This window comes from Rhincodon typus, chromosome 7 (genome assembly GCF_021869965.1).
Source record: "Rhincodon typus isolate 14 chromosome 7, sRhiTyp1.1, whole genome shotgun sequence".
Classification (NCBI taxonomy): Eukaryota; Metazoa; Chordata; class Chondrichthyes; order Orectolobiformes; family Rhincodontidae; genus Rhincodon; species Rhincodon typus.
The window spans coordinates 81,449,730-81,476,850 of NC_063338.1; the positions used below are offsets into that span (position 1 = coordinate 81,449,730).

A 27,121-nucleotide genomic window follows, 5' to 3' on the forward strand; every position below is an offset into this window, starting at 1 on the left:
AGTTAAGCAGCATTTAGATATTCACCTGCATTGCCGTAGCCTCCAGGGCTATAGGTTAAGATCTTTGTTGACCAGCATAGACTCAATGTGTAGAATGGCTATAAATCTGTGAATCTGTGAGACTTAAGGGGAGTTATAAACGCATTAGGGGGACAGGAGGAAAACCTTTTTCACTCAGAAAGTGGTAGGGGTCTGGAATTCACTGCCCAGTTTGGTGATTGAGGTATAAACCCTCAACTCAATTAAAAGGAATCTGGATATGTACCTGAAGCATTGTATCCCACATGGTTATGGACAAGGTGCTAACATGTGGAATTAGAACGAACAGCTAGTTTATTCAACTGATGCTGAATGGCCTCTTTCTGTCCTATATCTTTTTCTATGGTTCAATACCAAATAAAAGTTGCTTTTACTTATAGCTAACCAAAGGGAAGGCAATTTTTTTTTAAATATAGAATCCCTACAGTGTGGAAACAGGCCCTTCAGCCCAGCAAGTCCACACCAACCCTCAGAGCATCCCACCCATAACCATCCCCCTATTCTAGGCATCCCTGAACACTATGGGCAATTTAGCATGGCCAATCCACCTAGCCAGCACATTTTTGGACAGTAGGAGGAAACCAGAGCACCCAGAGGAAACCCATGCAGACATAGGGAGAATGTGCAAACTCCACACAGACAGTCACCTGAGGCTAGAATTGAACCCAGGTCCCTAGCTCTGTGAGGCAGCAGTGCTAACCACTGAGCCACCATGTGGTATTTGCCTAGTGGTATTATCACTGGACTCTTAATCCAGGTAATGTTCTAGGAATGTTGGTTTGAATCCCATCATGGCAGATGGTGAAATTAGAATTCAATGAAAAAATCTGGGATTAAGCATCTAATGATGACCATGAATCCATTGTCAATTATTGGGAAAAAACCCATCTGGGTCACTAATGTCCTTTAGGGAAGGAAACTGCCATCCTTACCTGGTCTGGCCTACATGTGACTCCAGACCCACAGCAATGTGGTTGACTCATAACTGCCCTCTGGACAATTAGGGATGGGCAATAAATGCTGGCCTAGCCAGTGATGCCCTCATCCTGTTAATGAATTAAAAAAAGAAAAACAAAACTTATGGGACTAGCAGTGCGTCGGATTGGTTCAAAAATGGAAATACAACATGTTTTGTGTTTGAATTTGGAGTCATCTACCTTTCATATGAATCATTGAATATCTTTTAAAGCTAGGACCTTAAGTCTCATATCTTCTAACTAAACAAGAAATATTTTTGAGAAAGATGGATCACATCAAGTATTTGGGAACTTTTGAGTAATCTTTCCTAATTTCTTAAACTATATTTCAGTAAAGCACATCAGTGTTCTTAGCAGGACTCTCTCGGTATTGTTGTATCTGCTGAAACACATGATCAAAAACAGACAGTAGATTGTCATCCATTTTAAGTGAGCAGATTCATGATGTAAATAGATACCAATAATTTTCAGATTAATGTCAACTGGAAGCATAAAATTAGCTTCTTGCATCAACTGAGAACCTAACGCAAGTCACAACAAAGCAGCAGGTTGGACTCTTTAATACTAAATCTTTCATTTCATCTTAAGTTCTTTCACTTCGGGGAATAAATAAATAATTTGCTATAATGTCAAATGATTGCTGATAGGTTCTTAGCTATTTTAAAGTTCCCAGAGAAAATGGTAACTTTAAACAAAAGACTTGGATGCCCAATTACATACTTAAAGAAATTGCACGCCAAGAATTCAGGTTTTAATACTTTTACTACAAAAAAACCAAAATAATATTGACTAAATATTATATAGCAGGCAACTAATGCTCTAAATTCCAGAAGGGATAATCTGTAGTACTGCTAATTACCCTGTGTCACATCCATGTATATAACAACACTCTCTGCAGAATCACATTCATTACGAAATTACCAGAGAAGGTTTTGTTGTTGGTACTTGGTTAATTCTCCAAAATTTGAGGGAAGCATTTTTTTGATAATCACTTGACTAGGCATAGTAAGGAAACTCAAAAGTTCCCAACTTCAAATAAAAACTTCTGAGTTTCTTCACTATACTTAGTTGTAATGTTAAGTGATTATCAAAAAATGCTTCGCTCAAATTTTGGACAATTAACCAAATACCAACAGCAAGGCTTTCTCTGGTAATTTCATCTCCTAATCTCATGAAGGAAATCTCTTCCAGAATCTTGAGTGTTACAGTGTATCTGCCTTTGACTGGAAACTCTGTTTGTCCCTGTATTCCTCCAGGTAGCTCATTAAGGACTCTCAGCCATCTCCACTCTGTTTCCAACCCTGGCTGCAGCCTTTTATCTCTGCGAGACCTCTCTCAGTCTTTCACTCTTTCCAGTGCCCAGAGGACAGTTGAGAGTCTAATACATTATTGTGGCTAAGGAGTCACATGTAGGCTAGACCAGGGAAGGATGGTTTTTGCCAACAATCAACAATGGTTTCATGATCATCATTAGACTCTTAATTCCAGATTTTTATTGAATTCAAATACCACCATGGCTTTGAACCCAGGCCCCCAGAACATTATGTGGGTCTCCAGATTAATAATCTAGCAATAATATCACTAGGCCATCACCTGTTGTTAGGTAGAACGCACAGCATATCACCACTCTTCATTCCTCCATTTCAAAAATATTTTTTATTCATAAAAATATCTGCATATATACAGAGCCAGAAATGCAATTCAGTTCTGTACAGTAGCATATCAAGGAAAGAAACAAATATTGGAGTTTGACTCTAGCCAAACAAACCAAAGACATCTCTTACACATACAAGACAATATTTCTCCATTTTCCTTGAGTTAAAGGGACAGTACAAAACATTATCTTCTTAGAAAACTCCATTCATAACAATAAGCTTAAACTGAAACACAGTTTGAGTAACATGATTGACTTCAAAAACCAGAGAAATCAAGAATAGACTACAGCACATGACTCTCTTCCTATTTGCTGTTCGATGACCTTCGCTTGAAAATTGGACTGTGCTATGATGGCCTCCAACATTCTTACTCTAGACTCAAGATTGTGAAAAACAGCTCGGTTGAGATAGCAGACGAATGTAAGAATCTGTGAAGTGGTAGCTGAGCAAGCATTTGCTCCTTTAGTAAAAGGCATTGGTGATCAGCGAGTGATTACACAATGTATAGATACTGCAATTTGACAATTATTAACAAGTTTGGAACAGTTTATAAAAAAATGTAGACCAGTTTTCTTAGAACAGCAGACCTGAGGGCAGATTGTACTAGGACTGTTATTTTGCAACTAGATAGGATTAATTAAGCGTCTCATAGCAAAGACATCCTTAGGTAATAGTGACCATAGTATGATTGAATTTTACATTCAGTTTGAAGGTGAGAGGAGTGGTTCTGAGACTATTTTCTTAAACTGAAATAAGGCTGATTGTAAGGCATGAAAGCAGAGCTGGCTAAAGTAAATTGGAAAATTAGATTGAAGAATAAATCAAGAGATGCAGGGGCACACATTTAAGATATAGAGTGAGAAAAATTTCAGTACTGAAGCAGCCTCTCTGTTTTCTGCAGTCAAAACTCACCGTAAACCTGAATAAAGCCAGTTCATCTTTCCTGCAGACATTATTGTAAACTGTTGTTTTGAACTGATAAGTCAGAGACTTTTAATAAGTGTACTAGCCACTTTGTGTCTCTCAACATTCACTGGAAGAAATCAAAGAAAGATGATTGAAGCAACAGGAGGAATTTGCCCAGTGAAAAGTCATATGGACCGGTTCAATAATAGTACCTGGGAACAAAAACTGTCTTTCCAGTTTCTCCCCTCGACCTACAACCTATTTTACCCTGCCTGTATGTGTGTGTGTGTAAGGGGGCATTTACAGAGGATTAAAATTTTAATTAGTGGTGACTGTTTAATAATTAGAATCTAATTATTTGTAATAAATAGTGATTCTTGTTCAGTACAGAAACTTGGTCCATGCTTTCTATCAATCTGGGTCTGAAATTAAGGAAAATTGAGGAATTTTGTATGCATTTGAAATCTTTAACTTTTGTGATGACTCTTGGAATAGCAGGACTTGATTTTTAGTGTACTACTCCAGAGAGTCGTAACAAAGCTTTGGGGCTTGTGGTCCAGGATTCAATTGAAACTGCAGGCAACAAGGATTTGAGTGTGGTATTGGTAGAATGTACATGTATCGTAAAGTATGTTTTGTGCAAGTCTAATCCATTCCTGGGTTGTTTGGTTAAAACAAATTGCAAATACAATAGTCAAAAGTAATTTGAAGGTGAATAACAATGCTACTCCTACATTCATGTTTTACTAGGAATTTGTTTGCTAGGAAAGGTGTATGACTAAACACACACTGCTGAAGACACCTTGCGAAAGAGCTGTTCAGTAGCTAAAAACAAAGTGAACCAATTGCCTTTTATAAAATGCTGATGTCACATTTCCAAACTGGCAGTGGAAAGCTTAAAGTAGGCCCCATCCATGTCTAATATTGTTGTGTTTGAACACTGACTACAAAAACAGATTCCATTTAAGCTCATTGGTGACATTTTAAAACTGTGTATGTGATTGCCTTAAGGTTTTGGTAAAAGAACTGTAATCCTGAGTAATGGTTTATTGCGGAAAATAGAGACACACCATTGAAGGTTTTCTTCCTGTACTCATCAGGACAGATGGAAAAATGCCAAATTTCAATGGCAGCAACAATTTATATTGTATGAGAAAAAGGTGATTAGTTAGCAAAATGGCACTCTGATACCTGACGTACTTTAACCACTCTTAAATTCATTCATTTCATAACTGCTTTCAGTTTTATTTTGTTTGGATAAACAGTACAAATTAAAATGGAAGCCTGGTGAATTCTTCTATGTTACATTTGAAAGATTAAAAGTATGTTGAAAGCAACACTCCAGTTTCCTGAGCTATCCCATTCTGAAGGCGTTACAGAAATACTAGGTACAGTTCTATGGGGACAGTACTTCATCTGAGAAGCTATTTTTCATGAAGAAACCTAGACCAGTAATTTTTAGATATTTTCCATCATATTGGCTTTACAATCATTCCAAACTCCATCCTCACTTGATAAGAACACACGACACAAACACATATTCTCCAGCGCAGGTCATGAATGATGACTATGAGAGTGAACCACAGTCAATTCCAGGATAGGTATGCAGATTATCTGCCTTAGATTTAACCACGATTGTTTTGTTCCAATTGCCAGATAGTAATCTAAACTCCTTGTGATCTTGAAGTTGCCAAACACAATCTAACTGGGTTCTCCTCAATCTGTGCTTCTCCTTCGCTGTAATTTTAATTAGTTTCACAAAGCCTGGGTAACACTTCTGTTCAGTGTCATGTTGATTTACATAACTGCTATAAAATGAAATCTTGCAGCTTGTGTGGCTGGCTTTCAAATGACAATTACAATTGACCTCTACTACTTCATCTTTTTATGGTAGCATAAGATCCAGCAGTTTGCTCTGACAAGAGTAGTGGTTGAGAGAGTGCCAGTTTATGCATTAAACAAAGAACACCAGTGAGCCTTTTCAGCACAGGTTCTGCCAAAGTACAAAGCACCATGGGTAGTTCCTTTATTCATTGAGACAACAAGGTGTAGAGCTGGATGAACACAGCAGGCCAAGCAGCATCAGAGGAGCAGGAAGGCTGACGTTTCAGGCCTAGACCCTTCTTCACTAGAATAGCAAAATGCTGTCACCTAGTGTAAATATTTGCATTCCTTTTATTTTTCATTGCTATTTATAGGTGGTTCCATTTAGCATTCTGAAGTTTTTAGGGATATTCTCTCTGAAGCAAGGGAAGTAAAGCATGTGAAATATGAAAAGAAATTGCAGATTCTCAATATACAGTAAATGAAAGCTAAACTAAAAAAGGAACTTCAGCTCGACTATTCCAATGTTCAAGCCAATTTCCTGCCTTGCACCCTCAACAGACTTCAAACCAAAATCTAGTTGTATCCCAACATACTAGGGGCCAATTTTAATTTGATGTTTGCTCCTGTGAAGTCTTGGAGTGTGTTAAAATAGGTAACATTTAATTGGTGAAGAAGGGTCCAGACCTGAAATGTCAGCTTTCCTGCTCCTCTGATGCTGCTTGGCCTGCTGTGTTCATCCAACTCTACCACCTTGTTATCTCAGATTCTCCAGCATCAGCAGTTCCTACTAGTTCCAACATTTAATTGATGTTGCTATCATGCTTTATAGCAACATTTGTAGCTTGCTGAAACATAGCAATTAAACAAGACGAAGCAAAATGTTCCCTCTCACTGCTTTAGTTTTTTTTTCTGTCTCTGTTCTGTAACTTCTGTTGAATTAGCATAAACTGGGACATCTTAGATCCATGTTTTTAGTACTATACCCAAGATTTTTCTAAAAATCAGACATGATCCTAACCATTGCTTTTTGAATGTCTGTAAAGCACGATTATAACTTGTTCCAACAGAGGCACAGAATAAGCTAACTGGAACAACCAGTTTGGAATGTCTGACCTCATGTCTGCCCAGAATCAGGAATTTCTGGGCAATCTCACAGCATTAAGTCAGAACCATTATGAAAGCCCCAAATTAAGGCAAGGTTGTCAGATAAATTAAATGTGATCACTCCAAGCTAAAAGGCTTAAAGCATCAGTTGCATATTCTGATTAGTTTGAAAAATGCAGGAAGTTGAAGCCAGCTGGCAGACTGCACTGTGAGAGCCAATTTGAAATCAATCTGAAAATCAAGATCACCTCATTAAATAATAATTGGTACTTTCACAGCCATCCTAATCTTTTCTCTTTCCCAAGTAGGCAATGCATTGTCTCCATAAATATACAAGAAAACTTGTCAAGATATACACAATTAAAACTACACGTAAACCTATAATATCTATAGACATCATAAAGGTCTTTTGCATTCAGCACACATATTCTTTTGTTTAATTTCTACAACTTTATTAGTGGCCTCAAAAGGAGAAAAGCAGCAAATAGTCATAAAAATTGTCAGAGGTATTATGAAAGGCTTACATCAAAGTCTTATTTGTTTGGCCAGAAAAAAAACTACCAAAAAAAAAGGATATAAACCATTGATTCAATCAATCAATAATAAAAACAAAAAAAAATGGAGAAACTCAGCAGCTCTGACAGCATCTGGAGAGAGAAACAGTTGGTTAAATTTGTGTGTCTCTCACTATTTTGCAGATTTGCTACATGGGAGGTACAGCATGGAGACAGGCCAATTCTTACCCTTGGTCTGTGCTGCTGTTTGGGTTCTACATGATTCTCCTCTGTCAAATATATAGTCATTTCAGTACAGAAGGCAGCCATTCTCCCCATTTTGTCCATACTGGCTATGGAACTGTGAAATTTGCCTCCTCTGCTCCATGTAGTAGCAAGCGCCACTTTCTGACTACTGTGTGTAAAGATCTTTCTGATGCTTCCTTCATTGCCTTTAGTAAGGAGTGCCATTCATTGGTGACCCCTACTCCCACACAAGTGGAAAGCATCTCTACCTCTGCCCGACTGATTCCCTTCTTAATTTTAAAGTCCATTGTTCATTCGCTTCCTGGATTGCTATTTTCCAGAAGAAAAAAAAGCTTCTAGCTTTTCAGTCATTTGTGAAAAGTTACAACCCCTCAGTTTCTCATATCATCCTTTCAAATCTTCTTTGCAAACCTTATAATATCCTTCTTTGCAATCCACAGACCAGTCTGATGCACAGTGCTCCTAAATGTGGTCACTGGATCCAAAACGTGAACTCTACTTTCTCTGCACAGATGCTACCAGACCTGCTGAGTTTTTCCAACAATTTCTGATTTTGTTTCTGATTTCCAGCATCTGTAGTTCTTTAGGTTTCTCCAAGTAACACTATGTATGGTTCCAGCAACATTTCTTCCATCAAAATATAATTGTAATCATTACTCTTAATTTCTCTACATTAAATGTTTTAAAAGTGAGATATATTTTTGTTTGGCCTCTAATTGCACTTTAATTTTATAGGCAGGAAATTTGAATCAGAAAGTAAAGAAGACAGGTGAGACAATTCTAAGCAGTAAAAATCTAATTAGTATTCAAACACTAAATCAGCAGCCCTTCAATATATTGTAGCTTAGAAATATTTTTGATACACTGAAAGCTACAAGAGATTGATTTATGAACTTTTTTTATGTATACACACACAATAACAAAACTAGTCAAAACTTGAAGCACATTTATGTTGCATTAATCACAGGAAAACTGTGTAGGACTATTTTCTTCACTTTACAAATATCTAACAAAGACGACAGCAGATTTTGATTCAAAATAAAAAGAGCTACACACCATCTCTCCTGTATATAATGAACTCTGCATGTACACAAACTTAATTTGGTAGTTAAATATGAATGGTGTATTGTTATACTGTAAAAAATTATTTGTCCATTTCACAAATACTAACAGCACAAGGAGGACAGAAACAATCTTAAAAGCTGACAGAATGATTTATTCTGTCCGAATGCAACGTTTTTGTACAATATATAATGACTGAATGAAGCTCGACCAAAAGATACAAGTTGCTCCAGGCCAGTTAAATTTTCTTCCTTCAGTACCTGTCATTACATGCACTGCAGTATCTAGAATTAGTTTTGAAAAACATTAAACCCCAAAAAGTAATAAGGCTACTTCCATATCAAGGTATGATGAATGCAGCTGCTAAATATGAACAATTACAAAGTATACGTGGCAGATTCAGAATGCTGCAAGTCTGACTACTGCATGAATCATTGGGACATAACCAGAGAGCTGATTTGAAGCAGGTAGTCAGAAGTTCTGAAGATACAAAGTTGATGTCCAACAACCAAATCTGCTGTACATGACAATGATATATTGTGACCTTAGCAATACCAAAATGTCAGTGGGTACCATTTTTTCTTTCGATCTTCAGACTGAGAAAAGAAAGCAGATAAACCTGATTTGTTTTAAGCACAGCATTGACTTGCTGCCTCTTGTACTCTGATAAGGGTGCTGTGTGATATTTTTCCATCCTTCTGCTGATTGACTTAATGCATACTGGCAACCTCTCTCTATTTCCAGCCTTTTTACTAATCTCTAACTTAACCTTTCAACATTCATCACACAAGTCTGTAATTTAAAATGAAACAACTTAATTTTCAAACACCTATTTTGGGCAAAGATGTTTATTCAAAACTGGAAACAAAATCAATTAAAATAAATTTTTGGCTAGAATGCCACATTTTTAAATTGACTTATTTTGAAATTATTACTGTACCAAAGTATGTAAGCTTTGTGAATACTTTTGGGGAAACAAGATTGACTTGTTGACTTGCAGAACATTCCACTTTTAATACAAGCGGTTATCAGGGCATCTTACGTATATTTGTTCGTACTCCAAGTAAAAACTTGCATCAACAAATTAATCAAAACTGAACATTTCAGTACCACTCTTCACAACGACACATATCAATGACTGGCAGATCCTAACTTCCTGCAAAGATAACCAATGTGTCTTTTCCAATTCATCATTTAAAAATCCTTCAAACTTCATTTGGCACGAATTTTTCTTTTAGTTTTCTTTAATTTGTTCGTTTTTTGCACTTTTTCAGCTGATTTGCTTTTCTTTTTGCCAGTCCTTTCAGCAGGTTGTATCTTGAATGTGACTTCATCATCTGTATCATCAAGGGTCTTTAAAGATTGACGTCGTTTTAGAACAGATGGTGTGCAGACAGGAGTCACATCCTAAAAAAATTATTAGAGTGTTATAATTGAAATATAGAATTTAGTATCAGGTTCAAAAAAAATACTCTGCATCAACACACTACGGTGAGACATTCAAAGACTATTACAATCTTGCTGTTAAAATTAGCAGGATAGTACTTGGAGAGACTGGAAAATCTAGAATTGTACTCCTTACAATAGGTAAGTTTAAGGGAAGATTTAATGGCGATTTCCAAATTTATGAAGAGTTTGATAGTGCAAATTAGAAAAAAATATTTCCAGCGGGGTGATAGGTTAATAATCAGTGAACACTGATTTGAGGAAAATTGCTAAAAAATTCAGAACGGAGACAAGGAAAACCTCCCTTTCCTGCCCATAGTCAGTTATTTCTGTAATCCGTGGCAGGAAAGTTTGAAGAACTTTCAACAGTAACTTTCAAAGGGGACACCTGATAAAGGAAAATAACACAGAGCTGTGCATCACATGCAGGGATCATTTAATGGACAAGTTGTTTTTGAAAAACTTGACCACGTACATTATGCAGATATAATTCATATTCTCCTCTCCAGATAGCTAATATCTGAGACACAGGCTAGAAGGAAGATGATACCCAAAAGGATGGCAAAATTGTTACAATTAATCTCCATCTTTAACTAAGAAGGGATACATTAACATACGTGCTTATTTTGTGGTTGGGCTTGTTCATGATCAGACCTGGCTTGAAGGTGCTGCTTGTTCCCACAACTAACTAGACCAGGTGGTGTCAAGACACATTTGAATAATGGACATGGAGAAGATACCATATGACAATGGTCACTATTGAAGATAAAAGTCAGATTCTGAACACAAAAATTTTTTGGCCAAATTATGAATCTATGCACCGAATATTCTTAGCAGCAGCAAATGTTGTTGGTTAGTTTCTTATGCTTAATTTTTGAACAATCAACTTCCTAACTAGATGGTAGGGGAAAATAACATATCTAAGGTAGTCATTATTGGGTCATCTTCCACTAAAGACTTGAGGACCACCACAGAACTTAAGTTTTTAATTGCAACCAAAACACTTACAGTTCAAATTAGTGGAAAAATATGAACATGCTATTAATATTAGCGTTTCAACTCAGAAGAACTTTGAGTTGAAACCCATTATGGTACAACTTTTGTAATTTTTAGATTAACAATTAGCAGAGTTTGCACTGGAGGCAGAGATGATTCAGTGAGAGTTGGACAAGTTCAGTGATTAGGCAAATACATGACAGACAAATGATAGATAAATGTGAGGTTATTCACTTTGGTAGCAAAAATCTGAAGACAGGTTATCCAAATGGTGATTGTTTGGGAAAGGGGGAAGTGCAACAAGACCTAGGTGTCCTTGTACTGCAGTTGCTGAAAGTAAGCAGTTAGGTGCAGCAGACAGTGAAGAAAGCAAATGGTATGTTGGCCTTCATAGCGACAGTATTTGAGTATAGGAGCAGGGATGTCTCGCTGCAATTATACAGAGACGTGATGAGACCACATCTGGAATAGTGTGTGCAATTTTGGTCGTCTCCTCTGAGGATGGATGTCCTGGCCATGGAGGGAGTGCAACAAAAGTTTATCAGCCAATTCCTGGGATACAGGACTGATATATAATTGGCTTGATTTGGACTATATTGCAGGAGTGAATGAGAGAGAGGATTCAGAAACCTATGAAATTCGAACACGACTAAAATGGGTAAAGTGACAGGGCTGGGAGAATGTTCCCGATGACCAGGAAGTCCATAACCAGAGGTCACAGTTATAAAATAAAGGTAGGTCATTTAGAACTAAGATGAGGGGAAATTTCTGGACGCAGACAGTAGTGAGCCCTAGTAATTTTCTGCCACAGAAAGCAGTTGAGTTCAAAACATTGAATAATTTTAAGAAGGAGTTAGATACAGTTCATAGGCTAAAGAGATCAAAGGATATGGGGAGAAAACAGGAACAAGGTACTAAGTTGGATGTTCAGCCATGATCATACTGAACAGCAGAGTAGGCTCAAAGGAATAAAAGGCCTCCTCCTGCTCCTATTTTCTATGTTTCAAGACGCAATGAATCCCATCTCCTACTTAAGTTTTGTCAGGGGAGTGCCACTGCACCTGAAGTTTGGCACACAGGATTGTAGGAGATATTCTATATAGATTAGGAGGATAGGATAAAGCCAGTACTTTACAAGATCAATGGGCAGAATGGAGGGGAGGGAGCAACGCTGAGAAAGTTAAAAAGGATGTCAAATGAGGGGTGCTATTTGAGATTCTGAACTCAGCAATTTTATTAGAGATCTAGTTAAGGAGACGGAAGTCAGAAGCTGCACTTCCATTTTGTTTTGCTGGCTTTTGTTACTGCCTTTTTATCACTGTCTTTCCTAGTGACACATGAACATTAATGTTCCAGTTTGATTTGGAGATCTCAGCATTTCCTGTTTGAAATGATCAGCTTCTATTCGGTGTTAAAAGTGGTGGACTGAAGGCACAGACCGTAGATTTATTAGCTGGATAGACCCGGAAGGTATCATTGGAGTTTATCGCTACACTACCTTGTTTTGAAGGACTTAACGGGAAAACTGGAGAAGGGGAATCCATGCCACTTACAGTCATAGAGATGTACAGCATGGAACAGGCACTTTGATCCAACTCATCCGCGCCGATCAGATATCCTAAATACATCTAGTTCCATTTGCCAGCTTTTGGCCCATATCCCTCTAAACCCTTCCTATTCATACACCCATCCAGATGTCTTTTAAATGTTGTCATTGTACCAGCCTCCACCACTTCCTCTGGCAGATCATTCCATACACACATCACCCTCTGCATGAAAAAGTTTCCCCTCAAGCCCCTTTTAAATCTTTCCCCTCTCACCTCAAACCTATACCCTCTAGTTTTGGACTCCCATGCCCTAGGGAAAAGACCTTGACTATTCATCCTGTCCATGCCTCTCATGATGTTATAAGCTTCTACAAGATCACCCTTCAGCCTCTGACGCTCCAGGGAAAATAGCCCCACCTTATTCAGTCTCTCCCTATAGCTCAAACTCTCCAACTCTGGCAAAATCCTCGTAAATCTTTTCTGTATCCTTTCAAGTTTCACAACACCTTTCCTGTGGCAGGGAGACCAGAATTAAACAGTATTCTAATATTGCCCTAACCAATGTCCTGTACAGCCAGAAGATGACTTAATGGATATTGGGTTCTAGGATCCTTCTATAATTTTGTTCTACCCACTGTAAAGCAATAACCTCTAAATTCAAAGTTATCTAAGTGCATTGCAGAACAATATAGGCATCAAGTAAATTGCAGTAATCAATTAGTTCCTGGGTAAAGTTTTCAGCTTACCTGGCTGTTTACTGTGTCATTCATTTCTGTACACATTTGTTTTTTTGTCTGAGGCAGCACTGCAGCCTGAAGAATAAAGGATAATAACTTGCACAATCAATTTCAATCTCCCAAAATAAATATTGCTCAGTAAATCAACAAATACCAGAGTCTGAAATTGCAACAAGCTTGTCCAACAGTACGAGATTTTGGAAATGGGAGAATCTCAATAACTTCTACATGCCAAGATCACAGATGAAGACATTTTATGCTCAGATTGATACATTCAAAGCTTGAGGGACTCTTGTGCATCGGCAAACATACCTCTGGACCAGAATGCCTTAGTTCACATCCTTCCTGTTCCAGGGTGTGTCAGAACACACCCAAATAGGCTGATTAAAAAAATATTTACATTCAAAGCTTGTACAAAAACTCTTGAATGCTAATCTTCATGGTTTTAACCAAGAAATGACCCCACCCCAAATTAGATATGCTCAGAGCTGCTCCTTTACACCCATACTGATAAGTGAAAAGAAATAATTTAAAATTATACTGAGTCGAAAATAGATTTAAAATAGGCTAAGGAAAAGCTGCACCACCAAAATAGTCTACCCACAAAACCAATCAAATTTATCGGATGAGTAAATAACGGAGAGAGAGAGAGACAGGAGTGATCTAGGTTGAATGGAATCACCAGATATCACTTAGCAAAGTTAAAGGAATTTAAGCACAACCAGAGAATCTTGCAACCAATCTGCATTTGTAATGACGTAAAAGTTAAAGAATGATAATCACATTGAGGACCCAATACATTAAGAAAACTTACAAAACCAGGAAAGTCGTAGTCAATCCCTTTCTCAGCAAGCCTTTTCCGTAACTGCCCTTCTTTCGCAAGGAGTCTTTTTGACATCACACTTTCTTGCTTCGGTGTTCTTTTCTTGTTGTAACGAGTAACAGCCGGGAAGTTAGGCTTCTTAAAAGTTGTATGGCCACCTTTAAAAAGTTGTGGATGTACTTTTTCTGGTGGAAGAACCTGACCTGAAAATTAAACATATTCACTACATGAGGGATGCCCAACCTTTTCAGTATCAAGGCACACTTTAATGAGACAAACAATTCCACAGCACACCCACTTTATTCAGCTGACCTGATGCAAATGTCCACGCATGCATGGTATCGGAAACGTACGCTTACACAGAGACTTGTGCATGCACAGGTGATACAAGTGCCTGGTGTCAGCAGACACTGTCTTCAATAATAGACACTGAGGCCCTGGAGGAGATCAGAAGTGTGATGGCAGCCTCGAGACTCAGGTGAAATGGCACTCTTCTTACCTGGTGTGCCATGGCACATTGATTGAAAATCACTGCGCCAAATCTTTGAATGTGAAAATATTGACAATGTATTTCTGCTAGATTTTAATGCACAAAAATGCCTCAAAGCAAATCAGAAATGATGTAATTTAATCAGCTTTCTTCAAGTTTCTACACACAACTGACCAGCTATAAGAAAGGACATATGATCCATTTCAGTGACTCTTGCCAATGAAAAATGAAAATACATGAATGGAACATGTCAGAATTTACCACCCCATCCTCCCAAGTTTTCCTTTCCCAGCCTGAGATGAGAGAAGATGAAAAATGAAAACAAACCTTTTTCATTATTTCCCTCAATTAGGCCACAATTCTTCCTAAGTGGAAATGCATTCAAGAGGCAACTAGATATAGCGCTTGGGATCAAAGGTTATGGGGACAAAGCAGGATTAGGCTACTGAGTTGAACAATCAGCCATGATCGTGAAAATTGGCAGAGCAGACTCGAAAGGTGACCTCTTATTCCTATCTTCTATGTTTGTATGCAGATATAGGCATGCATGTTTTCCTTCAAATACAAAGACAGTTGGATCAAGGGTGAGGTTTTTTTGAGGAGGGTCAGTGGTGGCGACAATAGCAGTATGTGAGGAGAAGGAACAGTTAACAATATCAGTTTATACAGAGACAAAGGGCGGGGGGGGAGAAAAGAGTTGGTTTTTGAATAATTTGATAGTAATTGGGCTCGGGCAGCAGAAGGGGTGTCTCATGGAAGGAGAGGAATGGAGAGGGTGTGAAGGGAGTTACAACAGGAAAGAAATAAATATGCAAATCAGGTTAGAGCAGGGACCTTAAGAGAAGTTCAGCTTGGTGGGTGACAGGAATGGTTCGGAGGCATCTGAGCGGTCTGGCTGGTGGGAGATTGTGGAATCAAAGTTCTTGTTTCTGACTTAATGGGCCCATATAAAGCATTTGAGTCAAATATGCTGCATGTGTGTAAAGAAGGAACAGACCCAACTTTTATTCTCACTCCTGTTGCCTGCACATCATTAAGCTTGCACATAAAGAATGGTCACCTAAGAGCTACCGAAGAGAACCTATTGCATTTAGTATTATCCCCAAGCATGAATCAGTGCCGATGAGAAATGGAAAGGATAAAGTCAAAAATTCTCCGTGCACCAGGTGTTGTTCATTAATCAGTCAAACAGAATTATTTCTGACAGTGAGTCTATTCTCAGAAAGCCACTGGCAGGGGGCCAGTGTGTAAAATGCGCACATTAAACCCTAATTTTGAAATGTTTACTGTCAAGTACTTACATTTTAAAAGCCTTTCATTAAATAAATAGTTGTTCATTGTTTCTGCAACGATTTTGGCAACTTCCTCACATTCAAACTCCACAAAAGCATATCCTTTGCTGTTTCCAGTCTATAGTTTAAATAAAATACATCATATTCAAAGATTACCCGTACCACAAGCATAACAGCTATGGTAAAAATTAGAAAGTGTATCAAATGTTTGTTGCTTAGTGACTGTAAAATGATCTGACAGCAGTTTAACAACAAAGACATAAATTAACATTTTTTTTCAAAGATTTCTCTTCACACTCAGCACATTTCTAATGAGGAAAAAAAGGTTCTTTCTTAAAAAAGATAATCCTTTGTAAATCCAAGCTTTAACTTTATCTAGACCCTTTTACTCAAGTGAACTGATGAAATGCGATGAGATTTCTCCCACTGTCATTCCATAAATAGAAGGTGCAACTCCAGTATTTTTTGAGAGGTATAATTCGCAATAAGTGATCCAAACATATTTTAGTTCTGTCTTCACAAAAGAGGACACGAATTAGATACCACAAATGCTGGAGAACGCAGGATTTAATGAGATGGAAGAATTGAGGGAGATCAATATAGGTAGAGAAGCAGTGCTGGGAAAATTGATGGGATTGAAGCCGGATAAATTCCCAGGGCCTGATAAGTACCCTCTGATGTAGATTAAGGAAGTGGCTCTAGAAATAGTGGATGCATTGGTGGTCATCTTCCAGGATTCTAGAGACTCTGGAACAGTCCCTGCTGATCGGAGGGTAGCTAATGTCACTTATATTCAAAAAGTGGGGTAGAGAGCAAACAGGGAATTATTGACCAGTAAGCCTAACAGTGGTAGTGGTGAAAATTTTCGAATCCATTATCAAGGACTTTATAGCAGAGCATTTAGAAAGCAGTGGCAGAATCAGATAAAGTCAGCATGGGGTTATGAAAGGAAAATCATGCTTGACAAATCTGTTGGAACTCTATGAAGATGCAACTAGTAGAGTTGACGAGGAGGAGCCTGTCGATGCAGTATATTTGGACTTTCAGAAAGCGTTTGACAAAGTCCTGCATAAGAGATTATTGTGCAAGATTAAAGCACATGGGATTGGGGCAAGTGTATTTAGATGGATAGGAAACTGGTTGGCAGAGAGAAAACAAAGAGCGATTTCTGAAGAAGGGTCTAGGCCCGAAACGTCAGCCTTCCTGCTCCTCTGATGCTGCTTGGCCTGCTGTGTTCATCCAGCTCTACACCTTGTCATGTAGGAATTAATACGTCCTTTTCAAATTGGCAGGCAGTAAGTAGTGGGATGCCACAAGGATCGGTGCTGGGACCCCAGCTATTCACAATATATATTAATGATTTGGATGAGGGAACAAAATGTAACATCTCCATATTTGCAGATGATACCAAGTTGGGTGGGAGGGTGAGCTGTGACAAGGATGCAGAGATCCTTCAGCATGATCTGGGCAAGTTGGGTGAGTGGTCAAATCAATGGCAGATGCAGTATAATTTGGCTAAATGAGAGATTACTCACGTTGGAAGCAAAAACAAGAAGGCAGATTACTACCTGAAGGACTGTAAATTTGGAGAGGGGCGTGTGCACCAGTCGCTGAAGGTAAGCATGCAGATGCAGCAGGCGCTAAAGGAGGCAAGTGGTATGTTGGCTTTCACTGCGAGAGGTTTTGAAAACAGGAGCAGGGATGTGTTGTTGCAGTTATACAGGTCCTTGCTGAGGCCACACCTAGAATATTGTGTGCAGTTTTAGTCTCCTTTTCAGAGGAAGGATGTTCTTGCTCTCGGGGGAGTGCAGCGAAAGTTTACCAGGCTGATTCCAGGGGGGCCTGGATGCAGGGAAGAGGTTCCTGATGGTGGGTGCATCCAGAACTAGGGGTTAGTCTGAGGATTCAGAGTAGTCATTTAAACGGAGATGAGGAGACATTTCTTCAACCCAATAATGGTGAGCCTGTGGAATTCATTACCACAGGAGGTAGTTGATGCCAAAACATTGAATGCATTCAAGAGGCGACGAGATATAGCACTTTGGGCAGACGGGATCAAAGGTTATGGGGAGAAACCAGGATAAGGTTATTGAGTTGGACGATCAGCCACGATTGTGATGAATGGTGGAGTAGGCCTGAAGGGCTGAAAGACACCCTCCTGCTCCTATCTTCTATGTTTCTATGTAAACAAGACTAAAGAATAAATACATCAGGAAACTTGATTTTAATGCTTGAAAAGTTACAGTTTAAAATTACAGCCTAGTGGTATTATCGCTAGACTATTAATCCAGAAGGCAGTTAATATTCTGGGGACCTGGGTTCAAATCTCACTATGGCAGATGGTGGAATTTGAATTCAATAAAACAAATCTGGAATTAAGCATCTAACGACAACCATGGATCTATTATCAATTGTCATAAAAACCCATCTGGGTTCACCAAAATCCTTTAGGAAAGGAAATCTGTCATCCTTACCTGGTCTGGCCTACATATGACTCCAGACCCACAGCAATGTGGTTGACTCTGAACTGCCCTCTGGGCAATTAGGGATGAACAATAAATGCTAGCTTAGACAGAGATGCCCACATCCCATGAGTGAATTTAAGAAAAAGTTTAGTGAAAGAGAAGAATTGAGAAGATTTTTTAAAAATTAAATACTTTCAAAATCTGGTGAGACCGGTAGGAAGTTTAAATAGCAAAGAAACAAATATATATATAACACAGACAAAATAGATAGAGCAGTGGAGTGGACTTAAACTATAATGGCTGGGGTGGGGCAGCAGAAGCCCATTACACAGACAGAGTGGACATTCGAATAAGACATTGAGGAAGACAGTTACAGCAAAGTGGAAGTAAGTGCAAAACAAGCAGATAAAGCAGGCCTACAATGCTGTTAGGGATGGAGTTTGAGGATTCTGACCTAGCAACACTGAAAGAGCAGCAATATTTTTCAAGTCTGGATGGTGAGTCGTTTGGAAAGGAATTTCCAAATGCTGGTGTTCCCATGTACCCACTGCACTTGTCCTTCTAGACTGTAGTAGTCATGGGTTTGAATGGTATTATCCCAGAAGCCTTGGTGAATTTCTGCAGTGAATTTTGTAGATGGTACATATTGCTGCTACTGAGCAGAAGCGGAGGGAGTAAATACCTGTAGATGTGATCAAATCAAATGAGCTACTTTGACTTGGATGATGTCAAGCTCCGAGTGTTGATGGAATTGCAATCATCCAGGCAATAGAGAGTATTCCATCACATTCCTGATTTGTGCATTGGAGATGGCTGGAGTCATGAGTTCAGTTACTCACTACACAATTCCTAGCCTCTGATCTGCTTTTGTATCCACAGTATTTATATGGCTGGCCCACTTTACTTTCTAGTCAATGGTAATCGCAAGGATGTTGATAGTGGAGGATTCAGTTCAATGGTATTGCCAACATGTTAAGACTGGTCAGATTCTCTCTTACGGGAAATAAGAACTACCTGGTATTTCTGTGGCACGAATGTTACTTACCACTTTTCATCCCAAGTCTGGATATTGTCCAGGTCTTGCTGCACTCAGATAAGAGACTGCTTCAGTATCTGAGGAGTCATGAATAGTACTGAACATCCCCACTTCTGACCTTACAATGGCAGGAAGGTCATTGATGAAGCACTTGAAGATGGCTGGGTCTAGAACACTGAGGAAATGTGCCTCATGGTAGTGGTGACAGTCCTACCACTAGGTCTAAAAGCCCGATTCATGTCTCACCTGCTACAAATGTGTTTTATAAAATGTCTACGCAGGCTGATTGAAAATAACTACACTATGGAACTCCTGCACAGGTGTCCTGGAGCTCAGCTGATTGACCTCCAAAAATCTCAACCATCTTCCTTTATGTTAAGTATGACACTAACCAGTGGGCAGTTTCCCCTCTGATTCTCATTAATATGAGTTTTGCTGGACTTCTTGACACTGCACTTAGTCAAATGTGGCTTTGATCTCAATCACTTTCACCTCATCTGTAGAATTCAGCTCTTCTCTCTATGTTTGAACCAAGACAGAAATGAGATTGAAAGCTGAGTGAGCCTGGCAGAACCCAAACTGAATGTCAATGAGCAGGTTTTTGCTAAGGAACTGCTGCTTGAGAGCACTGTCAATGACACCTTCTATCTACTGATGGTCATGAGTAGATTGTCTAGTTTGGATTCTGGTGACTAGCTAGTTTAGCATTTATTGACATCTTTAGCTGTCCTTGAGAAGATTGTGATCAGCTGCCTCTTGAACTGCTGCAGTCAATGTGCAGTAGGCAGACCCACAATGCCAGTAAAGAGAGAGATCCAAGGGTTCTATCCAACGACACTGACAGAATAGCAATATATCTCCATGTCAGGATGATGAATGCCTTTGATGAAAACTCGTAGGTTTTGGTGTTCCTATCTATTTGTTGCTGTCTAAGGATTTTTGGCGAATTCCTGCAGTGCCTCTTGTAATGGTTAACTGGAGGGAACCGATGTTTGTGGATGTGGTGTGAACTAAGCAGGCTGTTTTGTCCTGGATGGTGTTCAACTTTTTGAATGTTGTTGGAACTGCATTCATCCAAGAAAGTGTGGAGTATTCCACGACACTCCTGACTTGAGTCTTGTAGATATTAGATTTCTGGACACAAATTACATCTCAGGATATAGACAGTGCAGGAAGGTGGCATTGTGGGAATGATCGACTATGATCTAATTAAAAGACAGAGGCTCAACTGCCTAAATGTCCCACTCCTGTTCCTATGAATACACAGTTCTTAATTTGTCCAATTATTTTCAGAAATTGCTTTATAAAATTTTGCATTCTGACATTTTACACATTTGACTTCCATTCAATAGGCAGTTCATCAATAATCAAATTTGTACAGTCATCTCAAGGGCTGATCAGAGACAGATTTGCAGTTACTTTTCAGTTTTGCATTTGAACATCTGCAAGAGACATTTACTCAAATCAATTCAGTAGCTTAAGGACATATTAGATTTTGTCTGTAAATTCTGTGGTCTATATGTTGAATGATTCTGCCAAGAACTGAATTCAATGACTGCAGTATCTCTGCTCATGTAAATGTTACTGAAGAGTTGGATACAAGAACTGCAGTTTTGCTAAGATTTAAACACGTTGAGTTGGCGATATTGATCCATTAGCATCCAAATAAAATTTTAGTGAAACATCTAGGTAGTGTAACTAAGAATGGTCATAGGACTCAAAACGTTAACTCTGTTTTCTTTCCACAGACGCTGCCAGACCTGTCGAGTTTCTCCAGCAATTTTTGTTTTTGTTTGTAACTACACTTGTGCTGCACTGAACCTATACTATGTAATTTTGTTCCCCAAAAAATTAATTTTGGAATACTCACATCCTGCCTCTCCTGATGTATAATCCCATGACAACATGTCTGCAATACATTTTATGTCAGCATAGAAACTGGGTGCCAATAAACTATCATCCTATAGATATATTATAGAGGTCACCACTGCCCCATCTGAGGTTCTGAGAGGTTCTCTGGACTAACTTTAGGAGCAGGAATATTGGATGACTTCTGGATTCCCTCATCCAAGCACAAACTCAACTGCAGTCATCAACCTTCAATATACTTTAACTGAGCTGCTCTTAATATATAAATTAACCAGAGATTGAAGCTGGAACCTCCTAATCATCAAATATGCAAAGACAAAGAAAAAAGGTAAAATAGCATCTCTGCCAACATCAGAATTGCAAAAAACTAGCTTGATGTCTAACCAAGTAATCAAAATACCAATTCTTCTTGCCAAGCTTAGCTCGAAGGGTCTCTGTCTCAGCAGAATAATTCTGCAAAGTTCAAGAGACCACTTAAAATTACGGAGTTAGAAATCAAATGTTAATAAATAGCTTGTATGTGATCTCACAAAATGTTCATTGTGAAGTGATGTTTGAGATTGGTTGTATGTCATAAATATGAATCCTGTTAAACGAAAGCCTGATTTTCTACATCTTATTTTTGGATCAGAATTTGTAGGTGTTTCAGATAACGCTCGTTATAATAACGGAAATCTAAAAATTAATTCACACCAATGTGAACAGAAGTAATAATGCGATTACACAAGAATTCTCTCTTGGTGAGAATTGCCACCAGACGTTCTAAGGACAAATACATTTTAAAAATGCTCCATCCAGGATCTTTCATAAACAATTAAATAACACGTGAATCTAATTATTAAAAAGCTTCATGCTTTGATATGGCATTTTTCATACACGCTCATTACCTTTTTGCTGCGTGAAAGTCGCACTCTTAAAACTGTTCCAAACTGGGAGAAGTATTTCTTGATCGCGGGTTCAAAGAATCCCTTAGGAATATGGCCTAAGTAAATTACACCTGGTGTCAGCTTTTCGACCTAAGAGATAAAGAGTTGATTAGGTACACATGGCATTCACATTTACTTTTAAGGCAATGTGATACATTCCAAAGCACTGAATAAATTTCTACATGGTATTATAAGCAGCAAAATAATTTGCCATTGTCAAATACATTACTAAAATGCTAGTGAACACATGTGAAGTGCAGCAAACAACCATCAGAGAATGGGGCATTCCAGTTTGCTGCACTAATAATCCCCCACACAGAATGAAGTTGTGTTGATTTAAATCATAACAGCAGTAACAACATCTCCTCAAAGAAATTTTAGCCAAATAAAATAATCACATTGAACACAGAGAATCCCTACAGTGTGGAAACAGGCCCTTCGACCCAACAAGTCCACAATGACCCTCAGGGCCTCCCAAGCAGACCCATCCCCTTATAACCCACCTGAGCTACACATCCCTGAACACTGGGGGCAATTTAGCATGGCCAATCCACCTAACCTGCACATCTTTGGACTGTGGGAGGAAACCCACACAGACACAGGGAGAATGTGCAAACTCCACACAGACAGTTGCCCGAGGGTGGAATTGAACCCGGGTCCCTGGCGCTGTGAGGTAGCAGCGCTAACCACTGAACCACCGTGAAATAAGTTTAATTATTTTCCTCCATTAAACAAATAGGAAATGCACCCTCCACACTTGTCATCCATTCTTATGCATGGAATTCATTAATCCTTGTCACCAGGGATTGCAAATGTCAAAGAAAATCAACTGAACATTAGGTTTAAAAAACTTCTTTCAGATTTGTCATTCTCACCTAAATTCTGCCAAAACCCCTCATTGAATCTGATTACCTCAAGGCATGATGTTGTTTCTAACAGTAGTCAGCCTGCATCCAGTTTCAGCAGAACATTTCAGACAGGTTGATTACTCTGCAATTCTAAAATGTTGACCATACGGCTGGTGTTCCAGGGCAGGCATGCTCCACGAGCCACAGAAGACCGCGAGCAGCGAGCTCGGGAGTAGCATGTGGGTTATGAGCCTGGAGCAGTACGGGGAAGCAGCCCCCAGACAGCACGCAGGCAGCGAGTTCTGGACCGGTGTGAGGGGGCGCAATTCTGCCACTTATCTTAGGGCAGATGAATGCTGGTATGGAGTGGAATGGGGCTTAGAACAGAACAGGAACAGCTGTTGGACTGGGGTCTAGAGTGGGCGGTTAGACCACATGTGGAGGCCCTGCGCTAAGCTGCTACACTGTAACATCTGTTTAAAATTTCCTACCTTACTGTAATGTTAACCCTTTAATATTTGCCTATTTTTAATTATTTTTCAACTCTGTAAATAATGCAACTACTTCTATTCCTCTGCCGCATCCAAGAATTGTATCTAAGATGTCACCATAAGAAGGCAGACATTATAGAAGTTTTCACTGTGCTCCTACAATGGAGTACATGTGACAATAAAAGGATATTGTATCGAAGGGGAGGAACGATGCAAGATTACCAGTCCTGTACACTTTGTGGCATTCTGAGCTCTTAATTTGGAGATTGTAAATTTAAGATCATCAATGTTGTCAACACAGCGCAACAGTACAGAGGATTTGCAATATTTTTTTTAAAATCTTGTCTCTCAGATGAGACATTACATGATGTACACATTCCATATATTCTAATTGCTGCTAAAGACTTTTTATATTATTATTGGATCATGCATTTTGTTGTGTCTTGTGGTCAAAGTTCAATCCTCAGTCAACACCAGCAGAACTATATGAACTGATCCTTTACCTTATCGTTATGTATGGGATCACATTGAGTGCAAAGCAATATTATATATGTATGGGAAGTCCTCTTGGATATTTCACAGACATAAAATGACCTTCAACTCCATAGCTTTATCTGAAAGTATCCAGTATTCTATCAATCAAGACCACTTATTTCTAGCTTTGCAACATTGCCCATTTGCATTCCTAAATTAGCCCCTCTTGCTTTATTAGGAGATTCTAACACCATCTTTACCAGCCTCCCACACATGCTCTATAAGCTGAAATTTGTCCAGATTTCTTTTGCAATGATCACATCTTTTGCGAATTGCTGCTTACATATCAAGGCTGCTAATGATTTCATAGATTTGTGCTATACTGACTTCCCATTATTCAAAATAAAGTTCATAATCCTTGTTCTGAAGAAGAGTCACATCAGATATGAAACATAACTATTTCCCTCCAGATAGATGCTGCCAGACCTGCTGAATTTCTGAAGGGTCCCGACCCGAAACAACAACTTTCCTGCTCCTCTGATGCTGCCTAGCCTGTGTTCTTCCAACTCCACAGTTATCTCTGACTCCAGCATCAGCAGTTCTTACTATCTCCGAATTTCTCCAGCATTTTTTAAAGTTTATTTAAAATCCTAGCACTTATCCACATATCCCTTTGTTCTTATCCTGTCATAACTCTCCAATTCTTCCAGCTCTACCGAAACATAGTTTTCTTTTTACTTTGGCCTACTGTAAAACCCCTTCACTTCATGCAGCGCAACACTGCTACAGCCTTCAGCTGCTGGAGCCTTCTTTCCAGAATTCCATAAGACCATAAGTATTAGGAACAGAGTGGGCCGTTCACCCCTTTGAGCCTGCTCTGCCGTTCAATAGGATCATGGTTGATTTAGTACAGTATTCCCCACCTGCAGTTTCCTGCCCAAAACCTTTCTCAGCGACCACTATCCTCATCACTCCCTCACATTTCCCACATGTTTATTTTCTAAGGGCTGTGGAACGTGTTTTTCACTATAAAAGCCATCACTTAAAACAAGTTCTCATCTCTTGTTTTAAATATCCAATCCCTTATTCTGAGATTATGCTCTCTGATCCTAGAATCTCCCCCAAGGGGAAACAATCTTTATGCATTTATCCTATCAAGTCCCTTAAGAATGTTTCATGCTTCAATAAATTTACTCTAATTTTAAAATTCCAAACTCCTCAACTTCTCCCCATGACAGTCCCTGTATACTTGGTAACTCTAAGTGAACCTCTGGTCTGCCTCCAATACCAGTATATCTTTCCTTAGATAAGGGGCCCAAAACAGTTCGCAGTATTCCAACTGTTGTCTGACGAGTGCCTTGTATAGTTTTAGAACAACCTCCCTACTTTTATACCCCATTCTATCTGAAATAAAGGAGTTTGGTTGACAGCTGAGCCCAGTTTGCGCTGCGAACCACCCAGGGGACACACGCAGACCTGATCCAGACCCATTCTCCCAAAGTGACACACAGTGCAGTTCTAGAGAGAAACCAGCCCCCCACCACCAGGACAGAGGGTCACCTGTACAGTGACTACCGACGGGTCCAGAGGTAGAAGGCAAATCTTCAATTACACCTCTCCCAGTACACCTCCCCAACTCAGGCCAGCTCAAGTTTCCAAATAACCCACCTCCCCAAATCCTCAACTTCACCATATTCACTCCTCACTCCACCTAACTCACTCCCTCTGTCTCTCCCCCCTTGCCCTCACAATTCCTCTCTGATCCACAAACTAACTCCCCACCTCACTCCCCCGCTTCCCAACTCACTGCCCCCTCTCACGTCACACTCCTCCTCCATTCCCATCCACCTCCTACTCCCCCCTCCCCCCCCTCTCCCCTACCCACTCCTTCTCCTCCTCACTTTCCCCACATCTCACTCCCCCAATTCCCATCCATCTCCCACTCTCCCAACCTCACACCCTACATCTCCCTCACCCCCTACCCCCTCATCTCACCCCATACCCTTCACTCCACTCCACTCCACCCTACTCCAAACCCCCAACCCCTCACCCCACCCCCACTATCCCCACACCACCTCCCCTCCCCACCTTCTTCTGCTTCTTCATCCCATGCAGCTTCCGCTGAAACTCCTTCTGCTTCTTGGGGTCGAGAGACATTAACTGCTGGGCGCGGAAGCCCGGCTCGCTCTTCGACGCCGCCATGACTCTTGGTGCCGACCCTGAAACTTTCAGAAAGCGATCAGAGCCCCCCAGCTGCTCTCGGTCACCACGTTGTGGGGCAGACAGAGAGGGAGAGGAGCTTCCGCCACCGCAGCAAGAGTGTCCGCTAGTCACCCCCATTTACCATCCGCCTCTCACCGCGCCCCCTCGTGTTCTGGAGGAGCTCCATTGATCAGGACCAGGCTGCCTTGGATCAGAAGAACAAGGATACTGCTTCCAAAACCGTTTTCCATTTTAGCAGCTGAAAATTGGCACGACCTGGACGCAACAAAACCGAAACAGCTTAATAACATTGCGACATTCGGTATATGATTATTGAAATTTGCATATTAGGGATCAACACAAAACGAATCATACATTCACGATCATTTGTGAAAATGTTATTTTATGTACTGTACTCAACAGTCTAGAACTTAATCTGAGCTGCTCCAGTTCATAGACCTTGGCTGAAAGATCCTACTGGAGGTTGCCTTGTAACAAGCTGATCTATTTCATTATACCAAGGTTCCTAGATGCCATCTCAATTTAATACGAGGACAATTAAATAAGATTTTAACATTCCACTGAGGATTCCCAATAACGCAAAAAAGAATATTTATAGTCCCAGAGGTTGTGGTTTCATCAAGAATTCTGCTACACAATGCAACTTTAAATTTTACAAGGCTAATAACTTACCTGAATGTGGAACTCTGGTTTGTGCAACTGTGGAAAATGCAGTACTTATGAACAAACCCAGAGTGCAACATGCAACAGTTACCGGCCACTGTAGTTTCTGCCAAGGTTTCCATATTCCCTGGTGATAGCATCTCTCACTGTCCACCCACCCCATCCCATACAAACACTGTAATCGACCCCTCTCTGCTCAACCCCCACACGCTTGAAGGAGGGGATTCTTGTGACCTCAATTAGTGTTCCTGCAACCCCAATTGGGACTCTGACCCACAATTTGGGAATCTTTAAACTGGATTTGGAGTAGGCCATTTGGCTCCTGGAATCATTCAGTAAGATCATGGCTGACATTCAACCTCAACTCCACATTCACACATTGTCCTTCTGCCCCTTACTGCACTTAGTACTCACAAAGCTATCAATTTTTATTTGAATATAGAAGGTAGAATACATTAAATGTG

At 39.7% G+C, this 27,121-nt stretch overlaps 2 protein-coding genes across 2 annotated transcripts in view; both read right to left on the reverse strand.

The window, feature by feature from the left end:
- Window positions 1–2,657: 2,657 nt before the first annotated feature.
- On the reverse strand, window positions 2,658–26,102 carry nifk (nucleolar protein interacting with the FHA domain of MKI67). Its single transcript, XM_020526633.2, has 6 exons — window positions 25,860–26,102; window positions 21,920–22,048; window positions 15,672–15,780; window positions 13,872–14,083; window positions 13,067–13,132; window positions 2,658–9,738 (listed from the first exon to the last, which is right to left on the reverse strand). The coding sequence occupies exons 1-6, from the start codon at window positions 25,971–25,973 to the stop codon at window positions 9,544–9,546; spliced, it is 825 nt and encodes a 274-aa protein (XP_020382222.1). The 5' UTR covers window positions 25,974–26,102; the 3' UTR covers window positions 2,658–9,543.
- Window positions 26,103–26,125: 23 nt separating this feature from the next.
- Window positions 26,126–27,121, reverse strand: part of LOC125483530 (CLIP-associating protein 1-like) — a 62,730-nt gene continuing 61,734 nt past the window's right edge. Inside the window, exon 9 of the mRNA XM_048599251.1 lies at window positions 26,126–26,249. Coding sequence (XP_048455208.1) covers window positions 26,126–26,249 — 124 coding nt within the window. The remainder of the gene's footprint in view (window positions 26,250–27,121) is intronic.